The 22397-nt window shown below is 39.9% G+C and overlaps 3 protein-coding genes across 11 annotated transcripts in view; 1 reads left to right on the top strand and 2 right to left on the bottom strand.

Moving 5' to 3' along the window:
* CFAP96 (cilia and flagella associated protein 96) overlaps nt 1–2639 on the bottom strand; it is a 100199-nt gene extending 97560 nt beyond the window's left edge. For 2 of the 4 annotated variants that reach the window (XR_014515389.1, XM_083458444.1), the window contains exons 1-3: nt 2509–2598; nt 1121–1171; nt 587–744 (exon numbers count right to left, since the gene is read on the bottom strand). Coding sequence is in view for 2 of the 4 variants with exons in the window: in XM_083458444.1 (XP_083314570.1) it covers nt 587–686 (100 nt within the window). In the remaining 2 variants the exon portion in view is untranslated. Of the gene's footprint in view, nt 1–586; nt 745–1120; nt 1172–2508 lie in introns of all 4 variants that reach the window. The other 2 variants (XR_014515388.1, XM_083458445.1) reach the window with 1 other exon arrangement.
* On the top strand, nt 2595–17194 carry UFSP2 (UFM1 specific peptidase 2). Of its 5 annotated transcripts, none has more exons than XM_083458366.1 (12): nt 2595–2671; nt 4692–4770; nt 5522–5705; nt 5800–5866; nt 6385–6542; nt 7575–7767; nt 8787–8933; nt 9504–9668; nt 10303–10427; nt 12068–12144; nt 14286–14410; nt 14914–17194. In XM_083458366.1, the coding sequence occupies exons 1-12, from the start codon at nt 2606–2608 to the stop codon at nt 14998–15000; spliced, it is 1473 nt and encodes a 490-aa protein (XP_083314492.1). In that variant the 5' UTR covers nt 2595–2605; the 3' UTR covers nt 15001–17194. The 5 variants fall into 5 exon arrangements, with proteins under 5 accessions (XP_083314492.1, XP_083314493.1, XP_083314491.1 ...); XM_083458367.1 differs by lacking the exon at nt 2595–2671 and adding an exon at nt 2741–3005; XM_083458365.1 differs by lacking the exon at nt 2595–2671 and adding an exon at nt 3035–3178.
* ANKRD37 (ankyrin repeat domain 37) lies at nt 15537–22393 on the bottom strand (the record flags this gene model as incomplete). Of its 2 annotated transcripts, XM_083458515.1 has the most annotated exons (5): nt 18813–22393; nt 18430–18582; nt 17865–17956; nt 16935–17161; nt 15537–15747 (listed from the first exon to the last, which is right to left on the bottom strand). In XM_083458515.1, the coding sequence occupies exons 1-5, from the start codon at nt 18837–18839 to the stop codon at nt 15743–15745; spliced, it is 504 nt and encodes a 167-aa protein (XP_083314641.1). In that variant the 5' UTR covers nt 18840–22393. The 2 variants fall into 2 exon arrangements, with proteins under 2 accessions (XP_083314641.1, XP_083314640.1); XM_083458514.1 differs by lacking the exon at nt 15537–15747 and having other exon boundaries at nt 16912–17161; nt 18813–19428.
* Nucleotides 22394–22397: the final 4 nt, after the last annotated feature.

Here is a 22397-nt window from a genome sequence, read left to right as displayed (position 1 = left end):
ACAATTTTAAAAATTATGTTGGCCTTTATTCTATACATTTAAGGTTTACACAGTGAAGGATTAATCAAAGCAATTTTTAAACATTTCTCATACTAAGGAGTTAATTTCAAACATACAGTGGTGCCCCGCAAGACGAATGCCTCGCAAGACAGAAAACCTGCAAGACGAAAGGGTTTTCCGTTTTCAGAGGTGCTTCGCAGGACGAATTTCTCTATGGGCTTGCTTCGCAAGACGAAAATGTCTTGCGATTCTTGAGGGGTTTTTTCGCTCCACAACCCCTTTTTCTAAAGCGCTAAGATGCTAATAGCCTTTTAGCAGCTAATCCGCTAATCCCTTAAGCCTTTAATAGCCGTTAATAGCCCTTAAACTGCTAATAGCGCTAATAGCGCTAATCCGCTAATGGGCTTGCTTCGCAAGACGAAAAAACCGCAAGACAAAGAGACTCGCGGAACGGATTCTTTTCGTCTTGCGAGGCACCACTGTACCTGTTTTATTATCCTTGCTTTAACTCATTCATAGCTTTGAAGATTTTTTTCCCCAGAAAGAAAAACCACAGTATTGTAAAATAGGGAAAAAATATACTTACGGTTAAATGGTGAGACATATTTATCCCCAATAGAAATATATTCCATTTCACTAAAGAGGCCAATCCTCTCCATGTCTGATTTTCCTGTTTCTGAAGGCATGTTTACTTTTGTGTGATAACCCCGCTACTCTAGAATATGTGTCAATGCCTTACAATGCCTAGAGAAAAAGAGATGGATTCATACATATCAGTTTTCAAGACATTTCCAAAACAATCACTGTCAATTTACTGCTGAAAATACTGGTTTAAACAGATAGCAGAAATAAGTAGCAAATTTCAAATTAAGGTACAAACAGAATTTTTAGTTTCTCTTTGGCACAGTAGATGAAGCAGCAGTAAATTCATTTGAATCTATTTTATCAGACTCTCTGATCCAACTGATGTATTGCTCTCCCTCACACTCATACACCTAGAATTAGACCACCAATCTGGTATGTACATAGCTGATCCTACTTTTTGTCTCAATAAGTAATTCAGGAAATATAACAAGCTAGGATTGGGCAAATTGAAGTACAGAAATGGCTCAAGCCTCACCTCAAACACAAATTCACTGCATAGCCTTAGACAAGCCCCTCATTCCTTCATCTGAAATATAGATGGAGTGTTGTAAGACTTGAGATAATGAATGTGAAGCAGAAGTGCTAATATAAATAATATTACCATGAGGGGGAAAACAGTACTCTGCTGATACCAGGTATCATTTGGAATATGCACTCCTTATTCCCAGACGGAACATCCTGACAAGGGGGAGACCAACCTGGACCATCCCTTTGGCCACTGAAGGTGCTGCTGTTCCAATGCTTGCTTTCCTCTCCCCCCTCCATTTGTTGTTGTTTTTTAATCCATCTTATATTTTAATATGTGCGAAGATTAGTATGTTTATGTGATTTATGAGCATTAATATATTACTGGATTTCAAAAATCCATTTATTATTATCTGTTTCATTATGCTGACACAGTTTAAGCAGATAAAAATAGTTGATTTTTATGTTATGGATATAAAAGTCTTCCAAATATTGATCAGCAACAAACTACTAGGGATGTGCATCATATTCAGAAACCTGGTAGGATCTGTATGAGGCAACACAAACAGAGACCACTGAAGCACTTTGTGGCATCTCAGCAATCCAGACTTTAAAAAAAAACCATGCAGGCAAGCGTCTGCTAAAAGCATTGCAGTCTTGAGACTCCAATTCAAAAGTTCAGCAGCCTCTTTGCACTAAGCAGATGGAAAAGTATGGGAGAGCTAATGTCATCTGCATATTGATGACACTTCTACCTAAACCTCCCAGCAGGTTTATATAGATCATTAATAAAGCATAGGAGAACGGAATCCTTAGGGAACCTCCAGGCTTGGGAAAACTTAAGCTTGCAAAGAATTGCACCACCTGCTGAGAAAGAACTATGGAAGAAAAAGAACTTCTGCCACAATCCTAAATGCCTATGGATAAAATACTAGTCGTACCTTATTAGGCATAAAGCAATAAAAGCACCACGTAAAAAAAGAAGCACAAATTCAATTGTGAGCCCTTGGAAGAACAGCAAGGGCAAAATGACTGCAATCCACCTGGTGCCCCGGGAAAGGCTTAAGTGCACGCGTGTAATGCTGTATCCATACACATGACACGCATTTATCGTTGCACGTTAAAGTTTCTCTTCACAAGGCACACACACACTTTTAGGGAGGAAACTGCATTACAATTAGGCTAATTATTCCTTCAGTTTGCACCATTTATGCCTCATAGCTGTCGGAAACAGGGCTTGGAGCCCAGGCTCTGTGAGGGAAATGGGGAGCCCTTGACTTCTTGTTGTTTATTAAATTTGTATACCGCCCCTCATCCGAAAGTACCAGGTTGGTTCGCAACAGAAAAAATACAAATTTAAGGATACGAAATACATTTTAAAAAACTGTCGTCACCCACCTTCTTTCTTTCTCTCTCTCCCTCCCTTTTCCCCCGCCAAGATGGGCTACTCTGGCTCAGCAACAGAAACTTCCTCGGCCTCCCTCTTCCATCCACAATGAGCGCCAATTTCTCCTTTGCGCAGAAGCGTCTCTTTGTTGATGCGCGGTTGCCATGGATTCGGGTAACCACCATCATTAAATATTTCACTTCCTCCCCCCCCCCGCCTGCAGCTCTCGTATGGCACAACCCGAAAGGATCGCGGCGGCGGCTGCGCGGTGAGAAGGGCATGACGGGAAATGTAGTTCAAGAGCCCGGATGCCGGCGTACGCAAGTCCGTCGGTGGCTTTTAAAAAAAACAAAACGCAGAGGGGTGTCTTTGCTTTGCCCTGGAGAGGCAGCGAGAGGGTGACGTGTCAGCTCGTTAGGGGCGTGTGCAGAGGAGTAGCTCTAACCTTGCCTCAGGTTGAGGGGGAGGAGCCATGCAGCCGCCCCTGAACGTGCCGTTGACGGACGTGGTAAGTGACGCGGGTAACCGCCACTCTCGCCCCGCGCGAGGAAAGGGTCGCTGTGAGAGGAGAAGGAAGAGGAAGAGAGTGGGCTGGGGGACGGTCGTGATGCTGCCATGGGGCTCCTCTGCCAACAAAACAGTGCCTCCCTGGGGCATAAATTTAACTCTGCCATGCAGCCGGTGGGCACTGGAGTTGCCGTGGCCAATGAGAGGAAAGACTGGGTTCCCCCTAGTTTATTAAACCCTCCATCTTCCCCACCACCAAGAATATGGAGTGAGGTGGAGGAATATAATAAGTGAACCAAGACCTGGAAGACAAAAGTTCAAATGCCTACAGCGCCATGAAGCTCACATTGGGCCAGGCACCGTCTTCCAACCTAACCTACCTCACAGGTTCGTTGTGAAGTTGAAATGAGGAACCATGACTGCCATTTTTCTTTTTTCCTCCTCAGAGGATTAGTAGGGTAGGATATAAACGTGATTGTGAAGAAAAGATCTGGCCTGTCCACACCCAATTCTGAGTTGGGGTAATACAAAAAGAACACCAGCCCTAAAATAAAATAACAATAAAAAAGAATCTTGGAGACAACCAGGTTATATTAGCCTGTGCACGTGAGACGTTACAGGCAGACAAATCCAATGTGTGGATGACTTGGGGCAGGCTTGCCTGGGTGGGTCGTGTAAGGCATGCTCCTGTACTGAATACCTGCTCCAGAGTCTGTTTTACAAATTTTTAATTGGTCTAAGTACTAGTATGCGGGTGGCGCTGTGGTCTAAACCACTGAGCCTAGGGCTTGCCAATCGGAAGGGCGGTGGTTTGAATCCCTGCAACGGGGTTAGCTTCCATTGCTTGGTTCCAGCTCCTGCCAACCTAGCAGTTCGAAAGCACATCAAAAGGCAAGTAGATAAATAGGTACCGCTCCGGCGGGAAGGTAAATGGTGTTTATGGTTTCGCCAGAAGCGGCTTAGTTATACTGGCCACATGACTCGGAAAACCTGTCCGGACAAACGTCTGCTCCCTCGGCTAGTAAAGCGAGATGAGCACCATAACCCCAGAGTCATTCATGATTGGACTTAACTGTCAGGGGTCCTTTACTTTTTACTAGGGTTGCAATAAATGGCATGTAATACATATAAGATGCAACCTTAAATAATAATCAAATTAAGCAGTTATGGATTACACGTTAATAGGAGCCAACAGAAGAGACCTGCTGTGGCTATGGCCAGCATTTGTTGCACACTTCCCGGACATAGATGCTAAATGAGCTTCCCTTAGCAGATGGGGAACTGGAGGATTTGGACATTAATATGTAAACATGGTGCCTAGCACAATTTTCCTTGCACACATTTGCACCTTTTTTATTGAGTCTTAAGATTAACAAAATGTCAACTGGCTTTTTGTGATTGCTGTCATGGCCTTATCATGAGACTGGATCTGAGCATTCCTGAGCACTCAAATCTCAGTTTCAGTTCAGTCCTGCATCATATTTCAGTTCCATTGTGAAGTAGAGGTGTACTGTATTAGTTTCATCTTATAAATGAGATTCAGCACGTTAACAACATACAGTTTTGATGCATGGAGAGTAGAATTGAGCGTTAGGCATGGGCCACACTCCAATCACAACTTGTGAAAATTTACAACCAAAGCAGCAGCACTTCATACTAACTCAACTTTTTCTTACCCCCCAAATAGGTCATCTTAGAGACTATGGACATACTTTTTAGAATAAGAGGTGGCCTTGATCTGGCATTTCAACTTGCCACTACTGATGGTGAGTCTTCATATCAAACACTGTGTTACAATATTATTACTGAAACTAATGTAAGGAAAATATTTCATTTTAACCAGATTGGCATGAGAATAAGTTTTTGGTGGATCTAGGCAGGAAAAAATTTTAAGGATTCAGGTCCTTTAAAAATATTTTTTGAAGGATCCAGATACAGTTGCAATGCTTTGTTAGCACAACAGCAGCAGTGGGTCCTTTTGCACTATAACTTTCTCTGGTTTTGCATCAGCATATAAACAATACAAAGCAGCAGAAAGTGAATGAGCCAATGTTGGTTTTATGGGCAGCATCCAAAGTTGCTTCTGTAGGACATAAACCAGAAAATCAGCACAAGCACTTGTGCCTCTAATTTGTTAAGTGGTTTGCTTGAAAAAATAGTTGAAGCTGAGTGAATCCATCCTCCTTCCCAAGTAAAGGATACCACACAAAAGAAGGCAGAACTTTGCATGCCAGAGGTTCCACATTCGGTCCCTGGACTATTTCCCTTTAAAAAGGTGAGATAGCAGATGATGGGAAAAACTTCTACCTGAGATACTGGGGAGTCATTACCAGTCAGACAATAATGAGGTAGATGGGCAAGTAGGTCTGAGGCAGTTTTATGCTTTCACTTTAGCAAATAGTTTTGACAACTAAAGAATTACTATTTCTTTTTGTTCCATCATCCTTCAGAATATTTAAAATGTGCAACTATCTCCCCAATTCCTTTCATCTTCTTTCTTTTCTCTGTGTGTTTTAGATTCGTCAACAAAAGAGGGACTGAAGTATGTTTTCAGTGATCTTTCAGCCAAACTGGCTTCAGATGTGCTGGTATTCAGAATCTGTCACAGCTCGGTGTATCTGTGGCCAAATAGTGGTAAAAATTCAGTTGCAACAGAGCTTACAGATGATTCTGCATGTAAGGAGATACTACGATTTATTCAGTGAGTATAGCTCAACAAAAATAAGAATGATTTTTGAGGGTTCTGATAGTATACGCATTTCTCAGTATGAGTTGATTTTATTACTGTTTTTCAGATTTGAGCAGGAAGATGATAACAAACGCAGGTTTTCAAAAAAGAAAGATAAAAAGTTACAAGAACTGGTATGTTTACCTTTCCTTGCTATGGCTTTGTAGAACTGAGTGAGTGAAACCGTTGTGACATTTTTATAGCTAAATCATGCATTTGGTGTAAATGCAGAAGTTTACACTTTCAGATAAAATTTTAAAATCTCATCTGCGATTGTTGACTTGCAGATCCTAACATGTTCCCAGCAGATCTGCCTGCAACATAGGCATAGCAGTCCTGCTGTTTTGCTATAATACTGCACTAGTGGATTGATCAGTCAACTCAACCCCCTACCCCACCTCCTTGCGAATCTGTGGGCCAAATTGGAGGAGATGTTAGATATCTTTGTCTCTTAATTTCTTTTAAATGCAGTTACAGGGCACCTAATTTGGATTGGAACTGTGATGCTTGGAGGAGAAAGGTGTTTAACCCTTTTAACATGGTCAATTTTAAGAATGAGATTTCCCTCCACAAAAAATATTTTGTGCTTTGTTAAGGAAAACAAGGGCAGTAAACTGCACAGCTTGCACATTTAAATTTTTATTATTTACAGCAACCTATAGTAAATATAGATCTTATGCTGGAAATGACGACTTCGTTAGATCCTCTTTCTCCAATCATTGAAAAGGAGAGCAGAGGGCATCACTACATAAGCATGACCTTGCCAGTTGATGCTGTTGTCTCCGTGTCTCCAGAAGAAGTGTGGCGGAAGTAAGTAGATTATGTATAAAGGATGTGCTTGAGTTTTTCTATTGTATGATCTTTGCATATTTATCATGCGAAGGTGGATATATCTCTGCTGAATTTTATAACATCCTTAAATCTACAGTTGTAATAATTAGGGCGAAAAGAAGTGTGCTGAATTGTTATCTTGTTACTCAGAAAAGTAGATGCCCAAGAAGCAGATTGTTCAGAAAGACTGAAATACCTAAAGGTGTGCATAATATAACCCAATGTTATAACTAGAGGTTATGCACTTGGAAATAAATTAAAATCTTTTGGCAGGGAATAGTTATCTTCATTGGGCTTGAGAGAAGTAGTGTTTCAGCTACACCATGATGCGAGAAGAAAAAGGCACAGTGTTGGTAAACTTTGGGTAGTGCTAGTTTATATTTATGCATACAAAATGTTATAAACCATTTAAAAGGTTTCTTCAGGCCTAAGCAAGGAAGAGATAGTACCGGTATATTGTACAATGTAATCCTGCCATGTATTGCAGTGAAGCATGCATCCTCTGTTTCCAATATATAGACTGCAATTTATATAAATATTAAACTGACTAGGTGCCAATAGGCAGGCTCGTTTTACTCATATATGTGCCAGTGTGTCGCTATTGAATTTAAACGAGTAATCCTCAGTCTGCATTGGTTTCTTTTAGTTGATTCCTGATACGGTCTCTGTCTGCCATATCAAAAGCTGCTGATAAATCTAAAAAGGCTACAAAAAGCTGATTAGATGTATCCTAAGTTTTTTATTAGACTCTGTAATCTAAAACATTGACCAATGTGCAAAATCCCCAATCAATTCTGTCATCTTGAGCACATGCTCCATGCCTTCTTTCGCATATGCACACTCACCAGTCAATTCTCATTAACCCCAGTATTGATACAACTGTATAAAGTGTAGCAAAGCAGCTTATTAAGGGACTTTTTCTCCATCTCTTGAAGAATACACATAGTTTGAGAGTAAGAAAGTAATTCTGATTTTCTGGTGTTCTTAAATAGTTTCATCAATATCTTGCAGTGTACGAAGTCTCCTGGTGAATGCGATTCATACACAGCTAACTGATATGGAAAAGTGCATTTTGAAATATATGAGAGGAACAACTGTTGTGGTGCCTGAACAATTTCATTTCATGCTACCAGGAAAAAAACACCTTGTAACAATCTCATATCCTACAGGCGTTTCTGATCAGCAATTGGAGCCTTACAGACAGGTACCTTATGTTGAAAGATTGTTTGGATGGTGATGACTAAAACATGGCATAGTTAATAGTTTAACTTTATATAATTATTAATAAAAGTAATCTATAGTTCTCTTTTTTAAACTAAACTGGCCTTTAAAAAGTTATGTTAGGTTCTATGTACTGAAATTCATTACTATCAAGTGGCCTATGTCTACTTCCATACAGATTATGATGTATAATGTTTTTCCGACTATGATATTTTTAAAATAGCACAAGAATGGGGGACTGTTGTCAGCTTGAAGGTCACATCCCCCCATAGGAAACCTTCCTTGGGCTGCATGCTGATGCTGGGTGTGTCCAAAGTGAATGGATCAAGTGGATATAACTCTGGTGCTTACCTTTGTAAAATAGACTACCTCACAGCCATGCAGAAATCAGTTTTCTTCATTCACTTTTGCTTCTCCAACCTCCATCCAGTTAAGCAAGAGGAATTATGCAGGAGACCTTCCAGCCAGGCAAAAGTCTTCAAGGAATGTATGGAGCACATCTGGTGGGGGTGTGGCCTGAGGAGAGTGGGTGTGTCTTTTCTATATACAGATTGCTCTGTATTTGCACAGGGATTCCTTATAGTGTGTGCTGGGCACTCAGTACAAACAAAGCCAGACATTGTGATATATGTGTGTGGCTACTGCTGAAAGCTGTAGTGCAGCATTGCTCCCTCCTCTGGTAACATGCACAGAAATGAAGGATGTGATGTGATGTCATCAAATTCCAAGCTTTCCCTTTTTCTGTGCTATTTCACGGGTTGCTTTTGTGGGGTGAGAGAAAGTTGGAGCGTGATGCTGCCACATGTTTTTTCCTCTACATATTATCCAGGCAAAGAGAAAGAAGAAATGCTAGGTTACTGGATTCTGTGTTGTCCGCACATCTCTCACACCATCTAGTTCTTCCTTCAGAGAATCTGGGTAGAGCTTAATGGCTTGAAATCTGCAAAGGCTTTTCTGTTTCCTATGGATACACACTCTCTCTCATTTTTACCTTGCTTTTAGGAATTACATAGACGGTTTAATCTACCGTTTGACAGACCTTATTTCCGAAGGGCTAATGCCTATCATTTTCCAGATGAACCATTCAAAGATGGATATCTCAGGAACCCACATGTACATCTCAACCCACCTGGTATAGAGTCTGGGATGGTGAGTTTCATTTCTACTTGCTCTCATCTAATGGCCCAATAAGGAAACAGGTACATATGCTGACTGCATTGCAAGAGAACTGGGAGGCTCTTCTTGGGAATTTCAGTTAACATTTTGACATTGATGGTTCTTCCTAGTGCATGCATACTTAGTGGTATCCTAGTGCCAGTCCCCTAATTTGCAAACAAATTCAGTGTGTTCTACTGGGAAATATACTGGCAGTATTGAAAGAGAGGGGAGACAGCACAGAACACACAATGGGACTAGCTGCTCTTAGACAGCTCTCCCCGGACTTCTTTCTCAGTGGCTGTTCCACATGGTCATTAAACATTTTATGACACAATTATGAAGAATTCTGCTTGCTTTCCTGTTGGCTCTCCATCCTTTTTTCCCTTTAGTAGCATATTCTTGTTGGTTTTTACGGCCACCAGAAATCTTTAATAAAAATACGTTTAATAAAATTAGTAACAGCAGCAATAAAAATACCAATTTGAAATACAAAATTACTATCATAATAATATTCTGAACTTGACATGCAGGACTACAATGTGCTTTTTCTTTCCTACCCAGGTGTATGTGGTATATGGCACATATAGTTACCATCATTACATGCAGGATCGTATTGATGATAATGGCTGGGGCTGTGCCTATCGGTCTCTACAGACTATATGCTCATGGTTCAGGCATCAGGGATACATGGACCGATCAATACCAACACACAAGGAAATCCAACAGGTACTGAAGACTTCCAGGTTTGGGTTCCTTGAAAAATAACAGCTCCCAGTGGAATTGTATGTTTGGGATAGCCCACCTACACTTACCAGACTATATGCGGTTTGACATTTCTGAAGCTTGCATTTTGAATGATTGGGTGCTCCACTTTATGTTTGTGCCCCATCACTGCAGCACTGAGCTGGCAAACCTGTGTCTGCATTCCACTTTAGATTGGAAATGGACACACCTGATAAAAGGCTTCATATACCATGTTGGGCAGAAGGATCCTAGTCTAGCCTAAAATTACACTTATATACATTTTCTATTTTGATATTTATCATATACTGGCTAAAAGCAAACTTTAATATGGCAGGGACAGTTTTGGTGTCAGATGTAACATCTTAAGTCAAGCTTTTTCCACAACACACCTTATGTTAATAAAATTGTGTATCAATTGTAATGAATAATTATTTAATTTTGTAAAGATATTTTCCCCTCTTTACCCCGTCCTGTTTCTAATAAACCAGATTTAAAATAGTAGTAGACAGGTAAATATTATTATTATTATTATTATTATTATTATTATTATTATTAATTACAGTTATGGTACAAATGACTTGTTACTTTTGTATTTTCATTTGTGGTTGTTCCAAAGGCTCTAGTTGATGTTGGAGACAAGCAACCAGGATTTGTTGGATCACGCCAATGGATTGGTTCTATCGAAGTGCAGCTTGTACTGAACCAACTCCTAGGGATAACTTCAAAAATACTCTTCGTCAGGTAAGAATGCTCACGGGGAAAACTGAGGAAGGGCTGCAGCTCAGTGGCAGAACACATGATTTGCATGCAAAATGTTCCAGCTTTAATCCCCAGCATCTCTAGATAAAGCTGGGAATTAACTGCTGCTTGAAACCCTGAAGAGCTGCTACCAGTAAGTGTAAACAATACTGAACTAGATGGATCAATGGTCTGACTCAGTGTATGGTAGCTTCCTCTGTTCCTAATTTCTAACAAAACCAAGATGGCTCAAGAATCAGGTGAAGAAACAAGTGCCTCAGAGGATGAGCCACAATACCATAGCGCAAATCATAGAATACACCATTAAATGACAGATAAGGCACCAGATTCCATGTTAACAAAAAGAAGCACAGTCAGCACCTGAGTGGATAGCGATTGGATATTTTGTTACTTAGTGACCATTATGTTCATTATCAAGAGACTGTAAAAATGTATTGATTCTGAATTATTTTGTTTATGGTGGTCAACTCTAAAATGGAATTAAAGACAGGACATTTTATTCAATAGTAATTTCATTCTAGACCAAACACAACATTTTTACCACTGATATAATACTATAACCTTTGTAAAATTGATTTCAGTTTCTACATAAAAAAATATCCTAATGTTATTTTCTGTCACTGTTAGAAGCAGCATACAGTTTGCTTTAGATTTTTATTATTGGGACTGACGGACATACCAGCAGTAATTTTTTTATAGCGGATGTAGAGCACCTTGGAGATTTCCCTTTAATGTGTAGTCTATGTGCTGTTTTAAGTGATTGCAAAGAGAAAAACCAAGCTATATAAGTTCCTAATTTGTCTTATGAAGAGTGCAGCTTAATACACTGACCTGTATGCTGTATAGTTTCATGAAGAATATATAACTATTGGTAACTATTTGTCATAGGTGGCACTGCCAATATCATTCCTTCCAATATTTCTCTAATGAAAATAGGGAAGTCCAATATACCATCATCTGTTGAAGTACTTAAAATGAGGTGTGTTTTTTCAACTGAGAATGCTGCAACTTACACATTACCAGTAGTTCTGACTACCGTGTTTTCAGGGGAATCCATTGCAACACACCTTAATCCAGTGCAACACACATGCTCAAAAACACAGGTCAGGGGGGAGGCTGAGGGGGCTCAGTCTTTTGTGACGTTACTGTTTTTATCAGGCTGTGGTGTGCATGATTGTGAGGAATACAGTGGTGCCCCGCAAGACAAATGCCTCGCAAGACGGAAAACCCGCTAGACGAAAGGGTTTTCTGTTTTGGAGGTGCTTCGCAGGACGAATTTGCTATGGGCTTGCTTCGCAAGACGAAAATGTCTTGCGATTCCTGGGGTTTTTTTTCCGCTCCCCACCCCCTTTTTCTAAGGCACTAAGCTGCTAATAGCCTTTTAGCAGCTAATCCGCTAATCCCTTAAGCCTTTAATAGCCACTAATAACCGCTAATAGCGCTAATCCGCTAATGGGCTTGCTTCGCAAGACGAAAAAACTGCTAGACAGAGAGACTCATGGAACGGATTCTTTTCGTCTTGCGAGGCACCACTGTATAATGGATTGGAACTTGTGGCTTTCATGAATCCCCCACCCCCAATTTAAGCACTAACTGAAAACGATGACAACCTTTTCTTCTAGCCAAGGGTCTGAGCTGGCTTCTCAGGGAAGAGAACTTGCTAATCATTTCAAGACTGAGGGAACACCAGTGATGATTGGTAAGATTTTAAATACCACCCAATCCATATTATCCCAACTTTTCTTTTCTAAATATGCTACTGACCCTTTAAAAGCAGTGTGTTGGCTTTGGAGATTCTGGTTACATTCTTAACCCCTGTCTTGGGACTGTGCTACTTTAGCACACAGATAAGGGATTGCTTGTTAAATGTTTGAATGTTCTGCAACTATTTTTCCTGGGAGAAAATAGCACATCCAGGAAAAGCTGCTTCTACCAACATTTTCCTTTTTATAAATGGACACCTTTCAGTCATGTGATCCTCTATTTGCATTTTGAGGTGATACAGTCTTGGGAATTGCTGTATCGTGAGAATTTGGAACACACAGCTCAGAATGTAAAGCTATTTCTGTGGCAACTTTTTTTCACTACTGACATGTTGAGTCTATTAGTTCAATGTTCCATTTCCAAAGAACATCTAAGCTATTCCTGAGATATGTTTTTGCTGGTCCTTACTGTCTAAGAAATCTATTATTCAAAATAATGACCTTAACTTAGAAACTGAAAAAGGATATTCTTTCCCCAATTGTTTTTAAAGTCTGATTTCCAATCTAGGAAGCTATAAATTGAGTAACTTCTTTTAGACTGCAGTCCTATCCTAGTCACACTTTTCTGAGACCAAACCCCACTGGACACAACTGGACATTCTTCTGAGTAAACACACATAGGAATGCAGTGTTTAAAAGCAGAGCTCGTCAGGAATCTTTAACAAAAACCTCTGTCACCACATGATTGTGAATCATGGTCTTTCTTTTGTTTATCTTGCTTTTTAGATAGCTTTGAAGTGGCTTAATGGCAGTAAAGAAACATCTGGCCTGTGATTTATTTTTAATTTTTATCCCATGTGAGGCTCCTTAATGAAAAAAGATCATCTGGAGTCTTAAGCAAGATAAGAGTCCCTGTATAGCTGTAGGTGACCTTCATCCACTAGTTGTTTCTGTCCCCTCTTGCTTTGGAAAGTAAGTCTAATTAAGTCCCACCTTAAGAAATAAGATGGGCTTAATTAAACTTACTTTCCAAGTGACCTTGTAATTATCCATACAATTTGAATGTCTTCCTTGCCATGTTTTCACAAATGGCACCTGTGGCAAAGATGTACTGCACCCAGGCATGTTTTCAGAGGATTTCCACATCAGCTGTCAAAGGTGTCTCCTGTAATTTTAGACATTCTATTCAGTTTCCAAGGTCCAAGTTTGTAGAAGAGGGAGTGGGAGCAAAATGATTCAGTTCTCTCAGCTCCAATTTGAACATCACAAGAGTGGTGCTCTTCACATGGTGGAACAACACAACTTCCATTCCCACTAATGGGATAACACAACTTATGAGTTGGATAGTGTACATCTCAAAGCTACAAACATGAATCTGACCAAACTGCGGGTGGCAGTGGAAGACAGAAGTGCCTGGCGTGCTCTGGTCCATGGGGTCACGAAGAGTCGGACACGACTGAACGACTAAACAACAACAAGTGTACATCAACATCCATTAAGATAAAGGACCTACTTTTACAATTTTGTGCTTTAGCCTAGGTTTGCCCACTTGATGTGCTCTTAGCCTCCAGAGACAGAAAATGCAGTGTTCACTTATTCCTTTTTTCATCTCTTCAGCACAGTGTTCTCAACTTGCTGTTGGCACTAAAAAAACCCTCTGTTTTATGCAGATATTTCATACTGTTTGGGCAATTTTTTTTAGACTTCCTAACCTCTAGAAAAGACTTTTTTTTAAGGATCATACATGATGTTCTCTTATCAGTTGTTTTGAGTGGTTATGTTGCTGAAAACAAAGCAGAGTGCAATTCTAAATATACTTACTAAGGAGTAAGCCCCATTGAACACAGTTGGAATTCCTTCTCAGTTAACTCATTTTATTTTAAGTCCTGTGCATGTTTATCTATAATAGCTTATTTCCTGCACAGTTCCATTTTGGCTTCTTTCAGCCTTTGTCCAGTTTTCTTCTACCATGCATTTCCACGAAAGGCTTTTAGAATTGACTTTTAAATGTTCAGAAATGAAAATTTCCTGCTTGACTTCAGAGGATCATTTAAAAGTATGATTAGCAAATGATAATTTTGTCTTTGAATGTACTGTCTTACCTCTCCATCTTCTTTCTCTCGTCTTCTCTATTCAGGTGGTGGAGTCTTGGCTCACACAATACTAGGAGTAGCATGGAATGAGATCACAGGGCACATAAGATTTCTGATCCTGGACCCACATTATACCGGAGCAGAGGATCTGCATATTATATTAGAAAAGGTGAGACTCTGACATTCCAACTGCATATGTTAATACTGAAAGAGAACATTTTGTGAGATGTTTTAAAAAGTCTGCGATTCACTTCTCTGTCATTAACCATGGGTTTTTGCTTCATCTTGACCTGACAAATGATGATGTAACTGTATACTGTTTGGAAACAAGCTATCTTCAAACCATTTTTTATGAAGCTGGTTTGTTGCAATAAGCCATGTTTAAGATTAATTACAATTTATGCTTCAGAGATAATTTTAAACAATAGTTAATCAAAAGTGGGTGCAAAAGTTTCCAGTCTGGCCATGATTGGGAGAGAAGAAGAATCGCAAGCCAAGGTTTCCTGCTGCACATTCCCAACAGAGCTGAATAAACCAAGAGGTGTTTTGTTATCCTTTGTGTGTATGAATTAGTAGAACAAAGCTTCTGACATTCATCTCAATTTTACTAAAATGCCAGCTATTTTATTAGAAGCAACAGACTTAACAGTGTATTGTTTTTCTTCTATACAGGGCTGGTGTGGATGGAAGGGTCCAGATTTCTGGAACAAAGATGCTTATTATAACCTGTGTCTTCCTCAACGACCAAAAACTATTTAAATGGCTATTTAGATGATCATGGTGAACTACCGGAAGTTCTGTAAATACATATAGGTACACAAACACACTTAAGCAGTGATTATTTATTTTACCTTAACATAGTATTATGTTGCTCACCACCTGTTAAAATAAAAATGCTAATCCAATATATTAGAGTCCAAATAATGAGGGGGGGTTCAAAAAAAATCTGATTATTAAACATTGTTATTTCCTAATAGCTGGCTTTTCTGCATTTATAATCTGATCCTAACAGTGCAATCCTATACATATCTGTTCAGAGTCACTGCTCAACAAAATCATGTACATTTTAATCCTCTGTTTGAACACTGGTTAAAGGTATTTGTAAAGTGGATCTTGGGACCTCATAACAATGCTAATTTTTAATATACCATCTTTGTTCCTCTGCACTCCTTGAGTGTGTTTGTGTGTATATATGTGGAGCATTTGTTGTGGAAGGAACAAAATACCAATCACAAAATCAGTGCTAGATGTCACATAGTTACTTGGGGCATAGATGGTAGAAAGAGAGGGCACAGTTTATACATATATATATTTTATTGTGTGAATACAGGAATTAATATTTTTAAAAAATCTTCTTCAAGAAGCAACCCATTCTCCTTCTTAGAAGGCACTGTTCAAAATATTTGGTTTTGAGATGCAGACTTATTTCTTTGTAAAATTCTTAGTGTTCACACGTCTTCTTGCGGTAATTGGCTTTCACGTGACATCGAAGACTTCATCTTTATTCTGTTTAAATGCAAAGAGAAGATTTGTATTTCATATATAAATCGTGCATCTGAATTAAGCTTTTTCTAACCTATACATAGCACTCGGTTTCAGCTTGGCATATCTCAGTCTTAGAAATCAGTTTTGTGGGAGGTAGTTGCTTATTCCCACTCCCTTTGGCAGCTTAGATGCTCTCCCCCCACCCCTTGCATACAGATTCACCATGGCAGGGTTGTTACAGCTTTCTTTTCTGTTTAGAACATTTTGTGTCCGTTTTCCAACTTACATAAGCAGTCAACATAATGACCATAGAGAATTTTTAAATAAAAAAAAATCCCTTCAGAACTTTAACAAAACTAAAAAAAAGCAACACCTGAACACACAGAACAAATCATCCAATTAAAATGAGTGGAGATGACCAGGTATACAGTACCAGCATAAGAGCGCAATAATATGGCTATGAACTGTAAACATTTTTAAAAATTGTTTGGGGCTATGTTCTCAAAATGTCAAGAGAGGCTGCGGTAGCCTTTAAAAGAGAGTTGAGAAGGCCTAGGCAGATACGTGAAATACCTGTTACCTGTCCTGGAAGGAGCCCTTCTCCTTAATTCTAAGTGCATATTGCTGTGTGGTGAGGAAATGACACTCAGTATATAATGTTATATAAGTGTGCAATCTGTATTCCTCACATTGGAGGAGGTAATATTAAATGGGTGCTGTTTAAGGAGGACGGATAGGGTTCCTAGACTGGGACAGTAATACTAAACACTCTTACTAGGAATTTCCACTAAAATCGAATCTGAAATATATTTTGTACTTGCACTACTGTGATTGAAGTGTCCTAGGGCAGGGGTGAGAAACCTTGGGCTCAGGGGTCAAATGTGGCTTTCCAGGCCTTCCTGTCTGGTCCTGGGGCTCTCTCCAGGCCACACATCACACCAGCTGTGCTTCATCTCCACCCCATCCCACCCCCCACTTGAGTGTTTTTGCATGGCTGGAACATGCCCTTGAATTCTGGTTTCTTGCTTGCCAGGTTAGGTGGGTGTGGGTGTGGGTGTGTAAGCTAGCCTACTATACAAATGAATATGTCAATTTGCACTGTGCCTGTTTGATACATCTTTTATCAGATAGAAGTTGTGTCAGATAAAACATTGTGCTTTGAAGAAGCTGCCTTGTATCTGTTGTCTAGTGAAAGCTAAATGCCATACCATTTGATCTCCTCCTCTTCTCGCTTATGGATCTCTTGCTTTCATGTGCTCGTTTCTGTCTTGCCTCTGTGTCTTTAAGCAAGCTGTCATCATGCAGAGAGTAACTAAGCTGTGTTATTGCTTTCCTGTTTTGAATGTGTTTCATTTTCCTGAGGAACTGTGCACAGTCCAAAAATCCAAAAGCCCATGCAAGGTCTTCTGCTGTTTCACCATTCTTATTGCACAAGCTAAGAAAAGAGAATTAAAACAAAATCAATACATTTGACTGAATGATTATTATTATTATTATTATTATTGATAAAGTAATGCGAAATAACAAGTGTTAAGTGAACTATTATGAATTTTAAAAACACTTTTAACGGTGCAATTCCGTAAATACCCAAAAGTGGGTCTCAATGAGTTTAGTTGGGAATCCTGTGCATTGTTTGGGGGGAGTAAATTACATTGAATCCAATAGGACCTACTTCTGGCTAAATGTGCTACATGGATAGAGCTACATGGTTCTGATCTAACTAAAGGTCATGATTGTTATGTTGAAATCAACATGACAATTTAGGCATAGCTAATTTTAAGCCCCCTTGATTTCAGTAAGACTTAAGTATATCTAACTAAAGTATATTTGGACCTAAAGTTCCATCCTTTACCAAACTTGCCTCAAAGGCCATTGTAAAAGTTGTATGCAAGTGATTATTCATAAATTAAACCGCAATTCGAACTTGTACAGCATATTTTAATTAATCAAAATAACTCCACTGTAATAATTCCCCTCTCCTTGCATTGTTTCCCAAAACTAAAGAGATCAGTTATATTTTTGTTGTTGTTGCTAACTTTAGGATTCATATTCAAATCTCCATTCACATTTCCTCAATATAAACGCCATAGCTTTGTTTGGGTACATTATGTGATTAGTAATTGAATTTGTACACTTACTCAATGTCAGCATGACTGGCAACCAGCAAAGTGAGACACTCCAAACTCCCAACTTTAGCTGCCTTGTGAATTGGAGCTTCCCCAATCCAGTCCTGAATAAACAGAGAGGTTTCCTTTTGTAAGCACAGCCCTACATAATGGTGTAATCAGTTACTATAAAAGTGGTGGGGATCTCTAGCGTAGTGCTGTACTACTTAAAATTGCCACAATCTCCAAACCAAAAATCCTTATCTTTAAGGGCACAATTCACAAACCAAGACCAACTCCTGCAACAGAATTAGACGTACAGCCCACAGTTCTCTGGATTGGGCCCCACTGGGAAAATATGTGCATTGTAACCAAACTTACTCTCTCCCCAAATAGTGATTTTTTACATTTTGCTATACAATGGCACCTAGTATATGCTAAACCGAAGTACTATCAAAACTATTCTAGCATATCTAGCTTTGCATCAACCTTGTTCGTAGTGTTAAGCATTACACTAGAATGGACAGCTATTGTTTAAGAGGATGAGGTCTGTTGGAACCGGACTGCCTTCCTGAAAAATAGAAAACATAACTTATACCTGTTGGTTCAGATTGGCTCCTGTCTGCTGTTGCCAAAGTAGGAAGAAAGCATGTCCTCCACAAGCAGCCAGATGAGCTGGGGACTGACAAAATCCATCAGCAGCTAAATTCACTTCAGTCCCAGCTTCCAGAAGGTGGCTCTGCCCATCAGCCTACAAGTCAGATAAATGTTTGAAACATTTATTGTTCCTAGGTGTGATTTACCACCCCCTCAGTAGCAAAAACCAAGGTTCCCAATAAATTATGATGAAAATGATGAAGCATTTGCTGCATTGTAGAAGTGTGACTTCTCATTGATCTTAAATGTCTGTGAGTTTAACCGGCAATGTTAACATCTAGAAATCTAAAAACACATTAAAAATAAAGGCTTTCCAAGCATTACCTCTGTGTTGCAATCCAACAGTAACATTATTTCTTCTTGCCTTCCTCCAGTATACTTGCGGCAAAAGTTGTGGTTGGATTGGCTGACTTCCAGCACAGCTTTACTCTATCCAGTGAATCTAACCAAAGACTGGCAGTGCCAGCTAAAGAACAGAGAGACACTCTGGCTGCAATCCCGCCCTCTCTGCCGGGAGCTGTCTTTTGCACGTACACAAACAAGAGCACATGCAACTCGACCCACCTTGCTGTGTCCTGATTGGCTCCTGCTGTTGCTTTCCGCATGCATCCTGTGTTTGCTATGCTTATGAGATGGGAGGCAACAGGAAAGACTTATGGCAGGTGGGGCAGCCATGGAGCACAGTACAGCTAGACACGTATCACACACCCACACACTGAGCCACCCGCAGTCTGCCCCCCTCCCCTTGCAGCATCCTCCAGAGTAGAAGGCAGGAAGCAAAACAATCCCTCTGTAATAAGTATTGACATTTCCTTCTGAAGTGGGTCTTGGATAAAATACATTGGAGATACTTAAGCAAAGAAATAAGGCCAGAAACCAGAAAAGATAATGCTGCAAAGCATCAAAACAGTCAACTACCGGTACCCATAAAGGCACTAAAAAAATAATAATAAGCAACACCATAATCGCTTACCTGGATATAGGGAAGGAGGTAGCCAGCTGAGCCTCTCTTAGCGAGAGGCTTCAACAGAGTGGATGCTATCACAAAGAAGGCTGGCTGGCTGGGTGTCGCTGCTCACAAAAACTTGGAATGAAGGGGCATCCATAGCAGCTCCTCTCTTATTTAAGGTATGAGAAAGCCTATGGGGGAGTGCTTCTTCAGATATCCTGGACCCAGATCATTTCAGCCTTCATAGCTCAATGTTATAGACATGTTTCTTTAAAGAGTGTTCAGTGGGGCTTAGCATTTATTAGCAAGTGTGTTTAGGATTGCAGCCTTAAAGACTAATACTGAATTGGGCTCAGGACCTCATGGTAATCAGTTTGAGAGCTGGGAGTTATACCTGCTAGAACCAGTTAGCCAAGGATAAAGCTATGCTGGGCAGCCTAATGGGAATCTTAAGATCTATGATCAGCCACAGGCTCTATATTTAAATGCCTTTAAACTGCAGCCTGTTTCTATAAGATGTGAAGCAAGAAGTCTTACAGTGTGATTGGTCATGAAAACACTTGAAGCAAATAATTCCATATGGAGCAGATACTAAAGTGTAAAAGTGGTTCACTACTTCAACGCTGGTGTCTCAAATATTTGAGAGGATCTAGGCGGAAGTAGTGAGCAAGAAAATAATTTGGACTGATATTTGTCCATGTTCTAGTAAAATAATGGTTAAAAACTAATTGCTTCATATATGTTATCTCTAGTAATCCTTACAACAGCCCGGTGACATAGCTGAGTGCTGTTATTTAGGAGACAAATAAATAGTGGCTTGCCTAAGGCTGCAAACTGGTTAATGGCTAAGAACCAAACTATAGATGTGGCTAAGATCAGTAAACAGGAACTTAGTCGGCTGAGAAGCTGGGGTTTTCTTCACCCCCATCATTTTCCTGGTTTTAAATTACTGCTTCCTCAAGTTGCTATTTGTGTCCCATGTGGGGGAAATGCATACATAAGTTCATTCTGAATTAGTAGGGGGGGGGGCTTCCTGACCCCCAGAGACAGTCAATGGTTGCCAAGCACAGGATCTTTCATCCACGCAAGCCAACTCATTAGGTTGGGATAACAGCTGCTCTTGCTACCCTTTGTGTTTCTTATGCCGGACTTGGCCTAAGTATATTATTACATATGTCCATACAAGTAAACAATAGAACTGGAAACATCTAGAACCATATAAATGGAAACCATATTGCTTAATGCTCAGTTTATAAATAGTATCTATGCATAGCAATAGTGGTTACAAATAGAAACCAAAGAACTTGAGTTATTTCTCAGAAACCTCTAGATACTATTGACAGTTTACAGTTCACAGTAATCCATCTAGCACACTCTACTGACTTAAAGGCAATAGACGGCATAAAGAGTTTATTAAGAAAAGGGAGTTAAGCAAAGAAATATCTAACAATTAGCAACTAAGATAGTAAACGGAGATTATTCTTACATCACAATCCCTCACATTTTATTATGGGTGTGTATGCCAATCTCCTGCAGGGACCACTGTAGTATATTCAATACACTAAGTTAAGAGAATACATTCAGGTAGACTGCCCACAGGACTTAGTTTTTTAAATTTATAAAAGCTTATCTGGCCTATGATAAAAACTAATTCTAAACCTAGCAAATACATTCACTAAAGTTGTTTGTTTTCAGAAATATTTCCTGTCCCATGCACACATGCAGCATCTTAGTTTGACGGCTTCTTGATGAAACAGAATCAAGAGCTAATTCAGTCTGGTTTCAATCCTGATTTTTCGACAGAATTGTTAAGATGCTACATAATGAAGCAAGAAGAAAGCTTTGAATCTTGCTTCTCCTCTTGTCTGGGTCTTGTGTAATTGGGAAGATGTGTGCATCTCCCCCCTGCCAATTTACAGAAGAGCTAGAAATGTAAGAGAGAACAATTTACACTTTGTCACTGCCACTGTGGTGACAAAGTGTGAATTTAGCAGTGCTATATTTAGTGAGATTGTCCATGTAATGTTTAAAAGTATAAGACTGTGATGTGCCTTTGGCTACTGCTATTCTAAAGAGAATCTAATTCATTATTGCTAGCAATAGTCACCCCCCTCCCTTTATGGGCATAATTCATTCATCACAGAAACCAGCAGTGAGTCCTAAATATTTTAGCACATATCTGTAACTCAGGTTTCCCAGCACCTGACACACTCTACCTTTTATGAGTAGATAGCGCTTTCCTGTAAAACACTATAGTTGTAATTTTAAACTAGAAATCTTAACAGTCACAGACATGGGAGGATGCAGTTTGCATACCGCTGCATTTCCTCTCAAATTGACCGTCTTGCAGGGAGTCACTGCAGCGTCCCGCCTAGACAGGAAGGACAGAATTAAAACATCAAATTTGTGCACCTCCCTCTGGAGATACAATTTGGGGTAAATTAGCAGTAACCACAAGCGCAGCAACATAACAGAATAAAATTACGTAGGTAATAACAAAACTCCCGCAGTCAAAGCCATGCAGTGAAATGCTTCAGGAAAGCTGATACTGTGAGCAAACCATAAGGCATATATATCAATTGGAATTAGCTATTACAAACTAGATTATTCCAGTAGCTTCCTGCCTCATATGCTCAGAGGCACTCTTCTTTCCCAGAAGCCCCTCTTGATTTTGGCTAGGTTGCAATGATGTAATTATGTATTTATTTATTTTGACGGACTGCCCTGTTTAGCTGCTGAGGAGACGACGAAATGTTCCCTCGGTCGCAGGCAGCTTCTGGAGTGTGCGCGCGCACTGTCCTGTCATCCCTCCTCTTTACCGGCCCTGAGGAGGATGAGGATGAGCGGGGCGGGGCTATCTGTGACCTGACCGCGCGCGCGCGCCCCTCGTTTGCCCCGCCCTCAGCAGAGCGAACAAAGGATTCCCACTCCCTCAGCGCCTCCTCCCCACTCTCCTCTCC

Source organism: Podarcis tiliguerta (genome assembly GCF_965153285.1).
Source record: "Podarcis tiliguerta genome assembly, chromosome: 9".
NCBI lineage: Eukaryota > Metazoa > Chordata > Lepidosauria > Squamata > Lacertidae > Podarcis > Podarcis tiliguerta.
The sequence above is the reverse complement of the archived record's forward strand: the minus strand, read 5'-3'. Positions and strand labels throughout refer to the sequence as shown.

Excerpts from the sequence above, each read along its gene's own strand:
- UFSP2 (XM_083458366.1), top strand. The coding sequence starts at position 2,606 with ATGAGCGCCAATTTCTCCTTTGCGCAGAAGCGTCTCTTTGTTGATGCG. Across the intron at positions 7,768-8,786 it reads AATTGGAGCCTTACAGACAG|GAATTACATAGACGGTTTAA; the intron begins GTACCTTATGTT and ends CCTTGCTTTTAG. Across the intron at positions 10,428-12,067 it reads TCAAAAATACTCTTCGTCAG|CCAAGGGTCTGAGCTGGCTT; the intron begins GTAAGAATGCTC and ends CTTTTCTTCTAG.